The sequence below is a fragment of the Tamandua tetradactyla genome, chromosome 22, assembly GCF_023851605.1.
Source record: "Tamandua tetradactyla isolate mTamTet1 chromosome 22, mTamTet1.pri, whole genome shotgun sequence".
NCBI classification, from domain to species: domain Eukaryota; kingdom Metazoa; phylum Chordata; class Mammalia; order Pilosa; family Myrmecophagidae; genus Tamandua; species Tamandua tetradactyla.
The window spans coordinates 7,108,497-7,126,615 of NC_135348.1; the positions used below are offsets into that span (position 1 = coordinate 7,108,497).

General features: G+C 32.8%; 1 protein-coding gene across 17 annotated transcripts in view; it reads right to left on the minus strand.

Moving 5' to 3' along the window:
* The window catches only part of RAPGEF2 (Rap guanine nucleotide exchange factor 2), a 309,303-nt gene that overhangs the window by 140,115 nt on the left and 151,069 nt on the right, over positions 1–18,119 (minus strand). For 13 of the 17 annotated variants that reach the window (XM_077139645.1, XM_077139642.1, XM_077139651.1 and 10 more), the window contains 3 exons: positions 5,535–5,610; positions 3,469–3,636; positions 1,010–1,027 (listed from right to left, as the gene is read on the minus strand). In XM_077139645.1, the coding sequence (XP_076995760.1) occupies positions 1,010–1,027; positions 3,469–3,636; positions 5,535–5,610 (262 nt within the window). Of the gene's footprint in view, positions 1–1,009; positions 1,028–3,468; positions 3,637–5,534; positions 5,611–13,200; positions 17,578–18,119 lie in introns of those variants that run through there. The other 4 variants (XM_077139648.1, XM_077139652.1, XM_077139641.1 and 1 more) reach the window with 2 other exon arrangements.

The window sequence follows — 18,119 nt, forward strand, 5'->3', positions numbered from 1 at the left end:
TTCCTAGTTTCAAATGGAAATTTTATCAGCAGCTAATTTTTCATGTTAAAAAAACTTTTCTTAGTATTTCTAAACACCAATACATCAATCACACCACCTATGGCATTTAATATATATTCTCTTGTACAGAACATAAAGCAGCCTCATTTTACTTTGCAGAAGTAAATAGTGCATGCTTTTAGATAAGATTTCTCTAATAGTCAAAAATATTATTCTGATAATAGACTTTCTCTAATGCAAATTAAATTATGCAGTCTTTTTCCTGTACAATTAGAACAACCATAAAATTCTACTAGTTATTTAACCAATTAGTTTCCAGAGACAGAACAGCTTTTCTTCCCTGACTCCAAATTCCCTGATAACTGCACATTTGACCCACAATCTCAAAAGAGTACCAATGAATATCATAAATGAGTCATATATTGGCATGAAAAAAAATGAGCAAGAATATTATCATAGGGACCACGATCAAAATGTAGAATGACATGAAAGCATGAAATTTGGTTAAAAAGTAAAGCACAAATAAGAAAATATGAGGGATTTAAAATAATTTTTTTTACTAAGCCTGTTTTCTTTCTGACTAAAATTTCACCAGTGGTCTCCCAATGCGTGCTCTTACATTACTTTCAACAATAATAAAAATGTAAATTTGGAATGGATTTCTCATAAGCTTTCAACACAAAAAGCAATAAAATTCCACTATGTCTGTCTGTCTTTATCTCTTTATTTTAAAATCAGGTTAGTGAAGAACAGTGCTCATATTTGTTCTTACAAATTAGTAATTTGCACTGTTTTGCTCTTTATTCAAAAAAAGTGTGCAGTCGCTCCTGCACCATCACTAGTTTTACCATTGGTAGTTTCAATGTTTTAAGAGATGTTTACTAAACCAAGGCAAAATACGAAAGGACAAGACCAAGTAAAATACAACAATATTACAAAGTCATTAGTTACGATGCAAATTCACAAATAAACTTAGGTTAGTGTTAGGAGACCACACAAATTACAATACCTGAGATTTAGTGCATTCCTTTGAGCCAAAATGAAATGAGTGCCATAAAGGAGGAAAGGAAAAGATGAACATTATCAGACATGCTACAGTATATCTGCCAAAATGAAGATCATGTTAAAATTAGGTTAAGAATGACTATATAGAATTAGCTATATGTATAATGTTCTCCATGTTTTTTCAGCCATGCACTTGAAATGTGCTCGCAATCATTTAAAATAACCTGTGAACTATGATCATGCAATTCTTTTAAATAAACTTTTCACTCTCAATCCCACCCCACTAGCTAATTTCTTTCAAAACTAAATATTTCTGTTAATAAGTAAATAAGACTTCAGGCTAATGAAGAATAGTAATTTTCACTTCATTCTTTTTACATGTGGCGCCATATATACAAAGGAAAGTTTTGTTTTCCTACACTGAGATAAACTGATAATGTAGATAAAAATAATTAAAACACAATTTTCACAAAAAGAAAAGGATCCAATACACTTAATTATGATCTTGTTGTAACTAATCTTAGTAAACTCATTCAGTAAAATTAATACCTTATCACACCTAAGTAAACTAATACATGATTCATTAGTAATCAAAATAAATATTCATCCTTGTATGGATTTTCCCTAATAAAAGTACCTGTTGACTAGGTAAAACATTTTTTTGAAACACTTATTTTTAAGAAAAGCAATTTTACAATAACAATAATTTTTAAAAACTACACTTAAAAGGAAAAAAAAAACTAGAGCAAGAAAGGAGTATCATACTGAGAAGGTAATTAAAGCTTTCGGTATGGGGAGGAAGAGGGGTGTTGAGTTGGGTGTGGCAAAAAAGTTATTAAATGACTAACTTCACTTAAGCATAGCAAATGGTTATAAAATTAAACGAATCAACTTTAACACTGAATTTTAAATAATCTACAATCCACTGACAATTACAGTACAAAAATTGATGAGAAAAAACAATTTCAAACAGGACAGAACATTAGCTATAGTGTTAGGCTGGAGTATTATAATCTATATTATACTACTAACATGCACATCTATGTTTAATGCATATTTCCTTCTTTCATTAAGCTGACTCAACACCAAAAATATTACCTTCTTTTATAGAAAATGATGACAAAAAAATCTTTCATAGTGTGTTTTTTTTAAGACCAAGTCTCCCCAATAAACAAAGCTGTCTTTGTGATGAGTAAAAAAACAACCCTTTCGAAATGAGCTCAATGAAATTATTCAACTGCGAGATTCATGTTAAATTAAAATAGTGCATGGGTAGCAAGATGAAGAGGTAAGGAGCTGGTGGTCAAAACCACATTAAATATTCAAATACGAAGAGCTCTCTGAGAAACAGAAAATATGACAGTGGGTATAAAATACTGTATCATATCTCAAGTCACTAAAAATTTGGTAATTTAAAATCTACATACATTTTCCTATGTATTTTGCATTTACATTTATTCTCAGAAAGAAAGGATGGATAAGAAAAGAAACAAATGAGAAATATAAAATGTTTGTCAATTACCTATCTTTATTATTATTATTTTAAAATTAATTTCACATTAACGACTACTTAATTTAATGGCATTATATGTACAGATAACCCATCCTTCACCTTATTATGACATAGCCAAGAATTCAAGTTACTTTCTTTTGGAAAATAGGTAACATCAAATATATTTAGAACTATTTTGGATTAGTTATAACAGGAAATCGTGAAGTGCAACGAAGCAGAAAGATGGGGATACGAAAAATAAGTCTCTAAAAACTGATTTGAGGTCTTGCATAAATCACTCTATATTTGGTTTCCTCAAACAGAAAAAAGCCCTATATTTATCAAAGATTTATGAAATAAATGCCAATCAACTGGATTATAGCATTTAAAAGGATCTTTGAAACGATCAGAAATATTTCAGAGCATCTTCACACTGGGATTTTTTTAAAGTATCATTTCATATTATTTGTTTCTCACTTCACTGTATTAAAAACAAAACAAAAATCTCACAATATTCTCAGTGATAAAAAAAGCTATGAAAAATAATACATATTTTATTAAATAAGTAAAATACATATTTTATTAAATAAATTAAGTAAAAATAATACAGATTTTATTAAAAATCTACATTTTTAATAAAAACTAAGTACGATACCAATTATTTGTTGGGAGTTCAAGTTTGAGATTAAGGTAAGAACTTCAAATATCTCAATTACTGTTTTACATCTTGATCATAAAATTGATCCTCAAAGAGCATTTTAAGAAATTATTAATAAAGGCTAAACAGTGTTTCTACCATTTCATTGAAATGCTTTTTAAAAACTATTCATATCTTGTGTGCTTCCAACAAAATCAAGTATATAGTAGAAAAAGAATTACTCACCAAAAATAGAAAATTGAAATTTCTTCATAAAATTCCCAACCAAAAAACACTAAAAATTAATAAAAATGTCAATGCTTTTATAACTTACCGTATGATAACCTCTAGGCAAAGGCGGTTTGCCTACAGGATAAGGATCCACAGTGTCAATAATTGTTTGTCTTTCACCTTTCTGGTTGATTTTTCTAAACCTCCTTCGAGATTGGCGATGAGAAGCTTGACGTTGAAAATATTCTTCATTTTCATCCATATAGTCTACCTGAAATAGGACCAGAAAAAAAGCTTCATTTTTCCAAACATGACATTCTGTATTAATATCATACAAAGAAAGAAACTTACAGACAGTTCATATCCATTCATTTTGCAAAGACATTTAAAAACAGATTTTAAGTGTGTCTGAACTTCTGTGGAACTAATCGGTTTTGAGTACTTTTCTTTTATGAAGAAGCATTTTCAGTTCCACTTAGGGCAATGTGGGTAACTCCTGAATTTCCTGTAATTTCAAAGGGAAGGATATTTTCAGTCTTTGTACTGACTTACTAGCAAAAGATCTCACAGGATACATAACCACTCATTGTGAAAGGAATTGCTGCATTGTTTTAACTAAAGTACAAGAATTAGATGTATTTTGAAAAAATCTGTTTTTAAAAATCGCCAAATTCGAAAAGACTCAAATAAGAATGCCAGTAGAATGAATTGATAAATCATCTAAGGGTTTCTCTTCCTAGCTTTCTTTCTGTGGTTTCAGTTTCTTTTTTTTATAAATAGTGCAATTGTAAAAATAATTCCTCATTTTAAACATCTCAGAAACTATGATGAATGGACTAACAGAAATCAAGTTACATCAAGTTAATCCTCATCACACATATATACTGGAAATATGAGTGCTCAAAATCAAAAATACAGGCATGTTTAGAATTTAAGACTGTTCTCACACTGACAAATCTAATAGTTCTTTTTAATATGAGGAAGTATAAAATACTCAAGGAATTTCAAAGATCAAAAAATCTTCAAAGAAATCCAAGAATATAATTAACAGAGCCCCAAATCTCCCACAAAGATCTAAAACATTTTAAAAGACCTGCTGCTGGAAAATCCTACACATCAGCCTAAATATTTATCAATCCTAAGTCTTTACTCACCAACATGCCTCTTTCTTACTAGGAGAAACTTTTATGAAATTTTACCAACAATTTCCACTAGCTTTGATGAGGAAGTTCTTTCTGATGGAATTCCTTTCCTTTATCACTGGGGAAATACCTAAATCTTCTCTGAAAACAGGCCTAGAGTCATCATCTAAACACTTCATTAAATGTGAATAAAATCCTCCCATGATCATATATATTAGGCCACCTTTTATTTTATAAGGTTTTCCTTCCAGATAGGACGGTGAATAGGGGATAGTAGGAATATCCATTTCAAATGAATGTCTGGGCTCGGAGTGCCCTTCCCACCCCATCTTATTTTTGTTTTTGATTTTTAAAAAGGGGACATATTATCCTATTTTAAAATCACTTTTATACAGTAAGGAAGAAGTATGATATGCTTTTTAAAGCATCAGTAAGAATAATGTTGCTAATATCTATTTTAATGTTATATAATTTATGTACAGTCTCTTATTTCAGTACATTTTTTAAATTGCACAACTTGGTTAAAAGAGATAAAGATGTCAAAAAGAGTGTTTAACTAGCATACTGGTCCTGTAATTTTCTTACAATTACTTTAAAGGAACTGAAGTGATATCCTATGTTAATTATTCCCAGAATAGATACTACCGTGATTTATTTGAAGGTACTCATTCCAATCAACATTTGGCAAGTAAAAATCCTTTAATTCAAAGATCTTCTCCAAATTTCAGTTAAATGGCAATATCATAGCCTGAATTATAAAGTTCAAGCAGCAAATATTTAGGTACTTTCTCATTTTTAATTTTAATATTCATCTTAAATATTTCACTGAGTCCTATAAATAATTACAATATTATGATTATAAATTAAAAATCACAATAATGAAGTTATAAAACAGAATTACATAATGTTATAAAATACATAGTATACTTATATTGTTACATACATAAAACAAATTTAGTTTGTTAAAGTGCCATTATTTCAAAAATGGGGGAGAAGGAGGCAAGAATATTCACAGAATTATACTTACCACAATCATTTCAGAAGGCTCTAAAACAATGCATTCACAGCCACGCCTAAAGCTTCCTGCAGAACGCTTGCCAAAACTAGAAAGGAGGAAAAAAAAAAAAATCAATGAGGACAACTTCAGATGTTTAAGAAAACCAATTTGGGAATTTAATCCAATGCACCAAATAAATGAAAATGAAAAATAACCACAAAAAAGTGCATAATCAAGAAAGACAAAGTATCTTTAATCATTATCTACACAGAATGACTAGGAAGAATTCAAATTCTTAAGTCTGTCATGTATTTTCTGGAAAATTTCAACATAATGCATTCAAATTCATAATGTAAATAAAGAAGAATCAGTATGGCTTTAACATTAGTTTACCTTAAATCATTCCCAGTTAGGTGACATTTTGGAATATTCCAATAAAGGGGGGGAATTATACCAATGGTAAACTATAAAAGTATCTGAAGTGTAACATAAATTTAATTTTTTTTGTTACTTGCCTAGGCTAAACATTTCCTTTACCTAAAAAAGTATTATTTTTCCAAATTTTCAAATCAACTTATTCTAAAGTTTTTAAGGATAAGATAGTCCACTTAAGGCTGTTTTTCCTTAACTATAAAATGACTTAAGCGGCTGTGCACACTAAAAAGCCCATTCCTTCTGAAAACTTGGCACTAGTGAACTCAGACACAGAACCCTTGTCCTCTCAGTGACAAACTTCCATTAATGCTAAAGCTTTATTCTCTCCAGTATAATTATACATAAACAACTATGAAGAGAGCATTCTGGAGAAGCTAAAGAATCCTGATATGCTTTAAAAATGTACAGCCTATTTCTCACCCATTCACTACTCCAAAAATTGTCCTTCCCTTCAATCAATGTCAGTATTAGTAATGATTTTTAATAAACCTATCTTTAAGAAAAACAGAAAGAAATCCCAAAGAATTATTTTATTGAATGCTCCCCCCCACACACATTAGATACTTTGAGTGATTCCTATGGAAATTCTTGCACTTTGTGAAGCCCTCTTTATGTCTCTTGTTTAGACATAGTTAGTACTAGGCACTGGAAACTATGATGAAAAGTTTTCCTAGAAAGCCAACACTCTCCCTCTAGCATCCAATTGGTTTCTCTAGCAAACCAATTTGACTGCTAAATTTTACTTATTTGTACGATTATTGGTGTAGACTAGGCCATCACTTAGGTCCTTTCCTGCTCTAAAATTCTGGGTTTCTAAGAAAATCAAAAACAGAATCATTCTTCACATAGCTGAAAAAATATTTTTTAAAATACTCATATATACATTTACACAAAACATAAACACACAAACGTACATGTTAGAGTGTGTAAGTGGAAAATATTTTGCCAAGAAATATATAATAAATCTACTTTTTCATGTTACTTCTTTTACCATTAAAATGGCCTGAAATTTTAAATATTCTTTTTCTATTTTACAATTATATATCGCTAAAATTCCATAAACTGCTCAACCCATATTTTCCATAATGAAAAACATTTTGGTTTGTAAAACTACTTCACTGCAATCTAATTTGCAGCAATGAAGCTTATAATTTAATGATATGCTAAAAAGTTAAGAAATTATCTCTATGTGTTCGTAAAATATGTGGCATGTTCCATGACATCATCACCCATTTAACCCTGCTATGCAACCAGGTAAAAATATTTCCTGTAAATTTAAAGCTATTACTAAATAAAATAAATTATATTTTTAAAAAAACATTGTTGGGATTAATTTTATTGCCTTTTATTAAATTATACAAGACAGAATTTATAAATGTAACAATCAGACGGTTTTCCTTTTTTGAAATGTAATGTAGTCGAAAACATAAATGTTAGCAATGCACACAGTGTTCATATGGAACTTAATAAAACCATGCTAGAATTGAGTTGTTAAAAAAAATTAACAAAAAGGGTAATGTCTACAGGAATAAACTATGCGGTAGTCATTTCTTTCATCGATAATTTCCTACTCCAGAATTACAGCTGAAATCCTTATACCCATTAGTCACCATGTGCCATCAGTTCTACAGAATTTTATGGCTAGGAAATTACTCCTACTTAAGTTGCTTGCATTAAACTATTACTTTACCTCCATCCCCTAAAATGTGCTATTAAAATATCTCTAACAGAGTCTTTTGGGAAGTGAGTTGCACTAGAATCTGAGGAAACTCTCCTTGCAGCCACCCTGACAAAAGTCTCAAGTTCCACTGACTGTCACGACGATATGGATATCAGGAGAGATAGGAGACTCTCCTAGTCAGTGGGAAAAGTAAATGAACCCAAGAAAACACACTAATGAAGAAGAGTAAATTACTTCCTTTATCCAAAACTCTGTTTTCTCAAATGTGGTCAAGAACGCAAAAGGACAGGAGAGTGTCAAAGTGAAAGATTAGACCGTGCAGGAGTGCCCTAGGCAGGACAAGAACATGCCCTCGAGGCTCTCTGACAGACAGGATTTAGTCTTAGCTTAGAAACCAGAAGCTGTGAGTCATGAAGAACGGTGCTTCTAGAGACAGGATCAGAGACAGTAATGAGAAATAACAGCCTAAAATCCTTTAAGTTGGCAAAAACGTTAACTTCTATCAGCTGATTCTTTGAAACAATAAATCCATAAACAAAAGTAAATATTAACTTTTCAAAAATTTTTTATTTAATAAAAATATTTTTATTAAAAAATAATTTTTTAATAATTCCATACTGGAGGTACAAAGAGAAAAAGTTTAGTGAAGTCTAGAGATAAGACTAATGTTGTCAAGATCAAGTCTTTTAAATATACTAGATGAGTTAGCAGGAAAAATGGAAGGAAATCTTAAGTTTGTAAATGACACTTTCAGAGAATAAATAGTAAAACAAAGCCAGTAGGATTGAACTATGAGAACATCTTATTAAGTTTTATGCGAGTGGAGGGAAGCAGTAATTAGAGCGTCTAATATGCATAATGAAGCAGTCAAAATGAAAAGCTATCAAATGTATATAATATTACATTAAATAATAAAGGATTCTCAATTTTTGGTTAAAATTCAGAAATGAAAGCTAGAAGCCTTTAATGCCATTAGTACAGTAAGCTAACACAATAACTAATAAATGATTGACAAATCTCAAAATGACCTGCTAATACTAGAAAGGAATCAAAATATAAATTTATTATATATTACTTATAGAAAACCATAAATCTATGGCTAGGTATTACCCCAGAAAAAGTTTCTAAAAGAACTGAAAAGTTTCCAACAAAAAGCACCCAGGAAAGGTAAGGAGATTAACAATGCTTTCTCTACGACAACAGGCACAAAATAAAACTTCATTCAACATTATTAGCAGTCAAAAAGAAAGCTGGTAAGATTTAAGTTTCCAAAAGAGTGATTTAAGAAAATTTAGAAATGATACATATTTTAAAAGAACTTGGATAACTTAAACTACACCTATGACATTAGGGTTTTTAAAGGGATTACCCAAAGGCATGGACTATATTTTGCTACAAATGTTCCTAGCACTACTGTCACAAATGGATAATTAGTCGTATCAAATACAGCATTCTTTTCTGTTATTTTTACAAGAGAACCTATCATGATGTTTATTTCTTTTAGTGGCTTTTGGTTTCTTGGCAAAAATTTGGGACTAGATTTTTTTTTTATATTTTTACTGATAAATCTTCACACATAAACATCTCAAACACGGTGTAATCAATGGCTCACATTATCATCACATAATTGTTTACTCATCACCATGATCATTTTTTTAGAACATCTGCATCATTCCAGAAAAAGAAATAAAAAGAAAAAACTCATACACACCATACTCCTTGCCCTGTCCTCTCATTGACCACTAGTATTTCAACCCACCCAATTTATTTTACCCTTTGTCCCCCCTATTATTTATTTGTCCATATTTTTTTGCTCACCCAGCCATATCCTGGATAAAAAGAGCAACTAGATTCTTTGTTGTTTAAAGCAGGGACACTACTTTGAACAAACAATAACAAACCAAGGACAAAGAAAAGTTTCAAGCCTGAACTATAACCTTATAAAGCTAGAACTGATTTCTTCTCCACATTAATTTACCAATGAAATGATATAGGTTGTGGATGAAAGGGGAGCCAGAAAGAGATATGGGGAAGGTAAGCAAGTATTACTGAAATGTTTTAAATCATGCTTCTGAAATTTGAAAAATTAATTATACTTTCATTTTTCTTTTACACAGCATTAATCTCATGTATTTTTAATCCATGGCCATCAATTAAAATCCTCTCTCATTCTCTATATATACACACACATTTATACATATATATATATATATATACACATATTTTGCTTCTAGTTTCTCTTCTAATCACTCATTGGAAATACAATACAGAATCAATATTTCAATATAAGTTCTGTAATCAATACAAACAGTTTATAAAAACTCATCATCCTTTTTCTTAAGTAGATTATATGCTAATGGAAGATAAGTATTATACAAATACAGACAGGACAGTAAGAAGGGTGAATTTTTTTAAGTGTAGTATTTGTCTACAATTGTATTTTAAAACCATGATGAATATATAGAACTCCAAAGCTGGGAAAAAACTTAGAAAAAATTGTATAGTACAAGGTATCCCAGCATTTTTTCTTCAGCTTCACACCTCAAAGTATGCCACAGCCCAGTTTGCCACATTGTAGGTCCTCAAACATCCGGATTTAGAAAAAGGTCCCAAAAAATTATCATTTGTATGACTCATCCCACCCTACTCTCCTCCCTGAGAACTGCCCCGGAAGTTTCTCACTTCAAGAAGGAGAAAATTAGGCCCGAGTGGGACAATGAGATGCCCAAGATAGAATTCAGGCTTCCTGCCTGGACTCCATTGCACCAGATTGACCTTAGCCTTCTCACGCTTTCTTCTTTAATTCTTTGCACATTCAATAACATAACATCTAATCTTCAGTAAGCTTGATATACGTGACCAATAATTTCCCCACCCCCTCAGAAATACTGCTATAGTACATCATATTCCCCCATAAAGCACCAACTCAATAACAAGCTGAGAACAGAGCTACATGGACAGGTGGATTCTCAGGGGTTGGCTAAGCTTACTCAATAGCTGGTTGAGTGAAAACTGCCCATCCACATCTGCACTTCCAAGGGCAATTCAAATTCAGCAAAAATTACAAATGACCATCAGGAGAGCTTTAGGGTTACCCATAAGTAGTCAACACTTTGGCTATCAAATCGACATAAAAAAAAAAAGCCAAGTATCTCCCAATAGTTGCTGTCAGAACTTCAATAAGTAGAACATCTGCTTCTTTTAAATGACACTCATTATTGCTCTTTTTATTTCTTTGCTTTGTATATATGTTATACTATACAATAAAAAAAAGTTAAAAAGAAAAAAAAGGCACTCGTAATAAGACATACTAAGATAAACAAAGAATATTTTCAAAGTTTAAGCTCCTTAGTTTTAAAAGTTACATAGCTTGCTTTTATTTTTTCAACTTCAAGTTAAAACATCTTTTAAGATTTGTCCTTGGTGGGCCATGGTGGCTCAGCAGGCAGAGTTCTCACCTGCCATGCTGGAGACCCAGGTTCGATTCCATGTAAAAAAAAAAAAAAAAGATTTGTTCTAGTGTTCTAATTGTGTCACAGTCTGCATGTGTGTCTTTCAAAAACAAGTTAGTCCCTTCTATACAAGATACCTCTGGAAAGAGGCTATAAAGTGAGAGAAAGAAAGACAACAAGAAAAGAAGATGGGGAAAGTAGTATGTGGTGCACGTGCTTAAAGAACGTTGCAGTCGCCTGGTTCCACACAATATGAAGAGTACGTCACGACAGTCTACTGGAAACCCTACTGCACAACATGGCCTTCAATGAGTCAATCTCGATATAAATTTCAGAATGTCCTTACAATATTACTTTAAATAACCCAAGAGGACAACTGAAAGCAATGCAGGTATATTTTGGGTTAACGTACTGGCTCTCTGTTGAAAAATAATAATAATAAAATAAACACCAGAAAATGATTAATGAAAAGACCACTTGCAGCATAACAAATACATAATTTCTAAATGCTTCATCTCAGGGGCTAGTACTTCTCAGCTAAGGTATGGCTGCTCTACAAACAAATGCAACAATACAGATTTTAACTACCATTAAATTAAATTCTGTGAAAGTTTTCATATAGAATTAAAAATTAACGATTACAAATTGTTCCTAAAATTAAAAAACTAGGTTCACTATGTTTACAGGTGCAAAATGTTATGATTTTATAATACCAAAAATATGCAGACAAAAAATTACTCAGAGTAGTTTTCTACAATGTAAAATAGAAAAAAATTTTAATAGCCTAAACTTTCTTCAAGTTTCAGACTCAGAACAAGAGAAAGCAGAAAGGTCTGAAATTATAAAGTCTTACCTACTTTTCACAAATACACAGGTAAGGAAACACTGGACAGAGTGCTGCAGGCTCTTATTCTAGTAAGGCCGACCTGTACTAAGTTTCTGTGCCCATATTTTTACCTCCCCCACCCCTCGCCCCCCGACAAGTTGAGTCAAGAGCACTCTCTATCAGAGAGCGTGAGTTTTCCACGAAAGGCAGTCTTCACTGAACACAGAAGCCTCTTCTATCAGTGTTTCTAACTGTGCCCTTTGTATGGACTTTCACATTCTTTTTGTACGTCAGAACTACCCAATGGAATGCAATTTCTCAGTCCTGGAATGTAAACTTCTTCATGTCAGACTATACCCAGCAAGGGAACACATAGCCGACAAGCTGAGATTATACTGGTAGACAACCCTATTTTATAAAATGATTAAAAATGTCATACTTAAAGATACCACTTTTTCATACCTTCATTTGTAATAAATGCTAGGCAGTTACTAAATTTTTATTTTTCCCTTAAAAATTTAGTAAATTATGCTTCAAAACCATTATCAATTTATTTATTTAGAACTTATACGAACATTTGCATGACGTTATCTTTAAATAGTAGAGTAACAAATAATTTCAGGGAGAAAAAAATGAAAAGCTGATGTCATGAACTCCACTCTTAAAAATCAGTAGAACATACAGGAACAAATTGTAATAGAAGTATAAAAATGAAAGTGGAACAAAAGAGTTGCCATAAAAATACATTTCATCTTTTTTTGCACGGGCAGGCATCAGGAATCGAACCTGGGTCTCCAGCAAGGCAGGCGAGAACCCCGCCTGGTGAGCCATACATTTCATCTTTTTTAATATTTTGGTCTCACATACCCTTATTAGTTAAACAAAAAAACTAAATATATAACAGCCATTTAAAACACAAACATAACACACACAAAGTACTCATATAAATTAAGTATGTGTGTGTATGTGTACGCAGCTAAAGCATGGATCTCAACAGACATATTCAGAGGTATTTGGAAACTGAAAATACTAGGGGAAAAAAAAACTGAAAATGAAATTTAGAAATAGTCTAACAATCATCACAAATTAACAGAGGTTTGATCCTCTGGACAGTGAATCTCAACATTTAACTTTTGTTTAAAAACAGACCACAAGAAATAATTACAAGTGAAGGCCTCACAGCTGTGTTTTCCACCCTCAGCTAATTCCTCAGTAGCTTGTTTTCTACTTAACAACAGTTAAGTAAGAAACAGAATTTTACACATTTAATATTTTAATTCCCTAAAAAAAAAAAAATCTAACCTTCAATATCTCTGAAGTACCCGTAACAGCAACAGTGCTATCACTTCTAGGAGCGCTCTGTTCTCTGCAGCACTGAGCATTTCCCATTTCCCTGTGTGCTTTCTCTCAGTGAGTCCATGAGGCTGTGGCTTATGCAGGGAGCCCACATTCCTTCTGACGGCTAATTTCCTGCTTCAATGACCCACCCTGTTACGCATGTTGCATGGGTACAGTTTCTGCATACCAGCCTCGTGACCTCAGCGACTGCCTGACAGATGCTCTTTATCAATTTCTATTAATTCGTTATCTGCTCTCTTGTAAGTCAAGGGCAAGTAGGGAAATCTGCAATGTCTGCTCTCCTCTGAGTCTTCAAGGTCAAATGCTTAGATTCGCTCAGCAACACAATTTTGTTATTAAAATTTACCCTCGCTAGTTGCTCTCCACAAAGGGATGCTGAATTGCACACCTGGCCTAAGGGATTATCATGGGAAAGACTAGCATAAATTTAAATCAAAACAGCATGGGAGAAGTCGAAGGAAACTGCTTTTGCTCTGGTTTTTCCCTTCAAGAGAAAAATGGTGGCTCTTACCTCTGCTGTACTGGGTGGGGTGAAGAGAGCAAGCAGTTTTTCTCTCTTGCCACAATCTAGACCAGCAGAGGACAGCGGTGTGACAGCTACACTGTGGTAGAGCCTGGATTCCCGTGACTAAACTGCTAGAGAACAGCTCAGCTAAACTGATGTGCTGCTATTAGTCTACACAGTGGAACAACAGGTCTTTGCTGACCAGAGTGCTCTGTGCACAGATGGCAGCTCCATCAGTTTGTAGAACAGTTATGACCTGTAACAGCTCTTTTTCTTCAGCCTTACCCAAAATAACTTTGTTAAATATTCAACAGAACTTAGTACAAAGCTTGCTGTGTACAAGTTGAACAACAAAGAAGCTTAGCTCTAATAACTCATCTAACAAATGATCTTAATTTTATAAAATACCTTAAAGCAGTAAAATAAACAATTACATCATTTAGGAAAAAAAACTAATCTATGTAACTTATTGGTGAGAAAAATAGCAGATGGTTCAAACTGGCCCTACGCCAGTAAAAATCCAAATTGGTCTCAAATATGGCAACCAAAATCTGATAATTTTAAAGGTTTTTATGGATAGCACCAAAACCAAGACACCAGCCTACCCAAAATCTAACATATACTTAAAAAGAAGTTGAAAGCAGAGTCACCGTAAGATATGACCCAGATACTGTCAAGTGAATAATACTGCATTCATAAAAGCCTACTCTTATCATCAAGAAGTTAAATACTTAGGGATAAATTTAATTCCAAGTGTGCTTGACCTGTATACTAAAAACTACAAAGGGAACTTAAATTTGTAAAAGAAGGCCTAAATAAATAGTGATACATATCATGTTCATGGATTGGAAGGCTCAATATTGTTAAAACAGCAATCCTTCAGAAACTGATCCACAGATTCAGAGCAAATTCTAATAAACACTTTTTACAGAAGTGACAAACTGATTTTAAATATTACATGGAAAGGAAAAGTACAAAAGCTAAAGTACTTTTGATAAAGAACAATCTTGGAGAGCTTAAGTGATTTCAAAAGTTATTATAGTGTATACGAAGAGGCATTTACACTTTGATGTTTATGGCAGTATTATTCAAGATTTGCAACGGATGGAGGCAGCCTAAGTGTACACTGACCGATGAACGGAAGGGCAAAATGTGGTGTTTACATATGATGGAATAATGACCAGCTGCGGGAAGGAATGAAGTCATGTGGCATACAACGTGGAGAATGAACCTTGAGGACATTTTGATGGGTGAAAGAAATGGACAAGCAATGTATGGTCTCCCTAATATAAATGGACTACAATGAGCAAACTCTGACACTCGAATCCAAGTGCACAGGTTATCAGGGGATAGAAACTGGGTGAGATTGTGCAATCATGACTAAGGAATACAGAATGTTCAAATAAGGCTCATTGTATAGATTTCCTAGATTGTAAGCTCTTACAGCAGATACATTTAATCCTGAGTTTTAATATAATTTCTACATTCTGAGATGCTGTGTTCTGTGTGTATAACCTTATAGTTTCTGGGAACACTGGGCATCTGTGGGACACCTGAGACTCAGAATTAGAGTTCTGCAGCTCTGAAAGTCAACATTACTCCATACAGCAACTGTTGAAGAAGATGAAAAGAGATCAGACTCCAATTAGAGATATGAATGTAATGGACCTGATTAGGACTAAGGTAAATCAAAATGCAGGGTAAAGGATATTATCTGTATTTTAAAATTTTTAACCTCTGTGGGAGACCAAAGGAAGAGATGTTTATTTGATCCAAAATTTAAATTCCTTCTAGCACACCATCTAATTTAACCTGTCTAGTTAGTTTAAACAGAACAATTACATGAAACCTAGAATAAGGAATAAGATTATTCTGTACAAATTAATGTAATACCCAAATACATTCCAGAGTATTTTGGGCAGAAAATAAAAACACATTTGCAAAGCTACCTTAAGGGACCAGGAGAAAGGGAGAACTATTAAACTACCCCATCAGGGAACTCCTGATATTGTCTCAGGCATGAGAGACTCCCAATTTGGTAAGTAAAGCCCTCAATCTTATTCTTATGAAACTTAATTCTGCTCTGGTAAAGCTAGGTCTGCATGTAATCATGCCTAAAAGTCACCCCCAGAGAGCCTCTTATTTATTTATCTTTTAACATAACAACATACAAACACAAACATTCTTACCATACGATTACCATATGATTATTCCATTTTTGGTATATAAACAATTACTCACAATATCATCACATAGATGTATATTCATCATCACGACCACCTCCCAGAGAGCCTCTTTTGTGGCTCAGATATGGCCTCTCTCTTTAAGCCAACTCTGCAAATAAACTCACCACCCTTCCTCCTACATGGAACATGACTCCCAGGAGTGTAAATCTCCCTGGCAATGAGGTAATGAACTCCCAGACCCTAGTATCATGAGATTGAGAATGACCAAAAGGAAAAGAAGAAATGGAACAAAATAAAATTTCAGTGGCTAAGAGATTTAAAATAGAGTCAAAAGTTCATTCTGGAGGTTACTCTTATGCAAACTTGAACCAGATACTTCAACTGACCACAGTATGCCATGCCCCAACAAACAGTATTCCTGAAAACCCTTGGGAGTGCACTGGGCTGTAAGTCTCTATAAAACTTTTACCTATTAAATTATATGTTTTCAGAAACTTAAGGCCTCCAGATTGATCCTAAGCCAGATAAGTTCTGAAACCCAGAGGTACTAGTCTCTCCAAAAACAGAAACCAGGTTCATTTCTCTACTCCTGAAGGTCAACACTCCTTTCTAGCACAAAGAAGTTGAAATGGTCATTGCAACTGAGAAATTAGTGAGACTAATTTCTCACTAATGGACTGAGAAATTAGTATCTAACAAATGACTGTGACTACTGACTCACGATATAGGTATTTCTCTTAGTGTCTAGTGTTTTAGAATAACCAGAAGAAAATACCTGAAGTTGTCAAACTCTAATCCAGCAGCCCTGATGTTTGATAATGATTGTTTAACTATATTGCAAAAAAAGAGTCAGCTGCCCATGTTTATATGGATCTACTTCTGGATGTTTTGCTTTGTTTCACTGATAGATATATAACTATCTATGTCAATAACTACACTGTCTTAGTTAACCTACCTCTATTGTAAATCATAAATTGGGTAGGTTGCAATACTAATGGTCAATAAGAGAGTAAGGTAAGGGGCCTGGGATGTATGGGGTTTTCTTCTGTCTTTTTATTGCTTTCTCTGGAGTGACACAAATGTAAAACTGATCATGGAATGATGCACAGCTATGTGATGATACTGTGAACCGCAAACTATGCTTTGGATGGATTGTATATATGGTGTATGAAGGTATCTCAATAAAAATACATAAAAATTTTTAAAAAGCAAATGTTTCATCATCCAAAGGAAAAAAAAATCACTATAAAGCTACAAAAATGAAGATAGTGTGGTACTGGCATAAGAGTATATATGAAAATCAACAGAACGGAAGAGAGATTGAAGAAACAGACTTGAACAAATATGGTCATCTGATTTTCAACAAGTGTGACAAGGTAACTAACTCAATGGTTACAAAAAAAAAGGGTTTTCAATAAATGGTCCTGGAAACCACCAAATAATTATATGGAAAAAGACAAACCACAACCTTAACTCAAAATAGACCTGAGATCGAAATATTTAGAAACACCAAAGCAATTAAATTTCTAGCAGAAAATCATGACAATAACTTTATGACATCAGGTTAAGGAAAGATTTCTTAAACAGGGCACCAAAGTATAAAAGAAAATGTTGATAAAACGGACTTCATCAAGATTAAAATAATTTGCTTTTAGAAAGACATAATTAAGAAGAATGCAAACCACACACTACGAAAAAATCTGCAAAATATATCTGACAAATAAATAAATTATGCAAAAATAAGAAGGCAGTATAATTTTTTTTAAGAAAGGGCAATAGATTTGCAAAGAATATGGCAGTTCCTTAATAAAGGTAAACAATTTATCATATAGTCCAGCAATTCCAGGTGTAGGTATTTATCCAAAAGTAATAAAAAAATATGTACGCACAAATATTCACCAACATTTGTAGCAACTTAAAAAAAAAAAAAAATAGAAGCAACCCAAACCACCACCTTCAATTTAATGTCTTGTAAAAAGATCAGTATTTCCTCAAGTTTACAAATTTAATAGGATTTGTGAAATTTGGCACTGACTTCTTATATGGCAACACAACGCATGGCTTGCTCAAGACAGGCCTTGAGATAATTTTACATTGGGATGCTCCGAATACTGAAGTATGCTTCCTTAAACAAAACAAGGTTAGTACCTATTTTAAGACATACCTTAAAT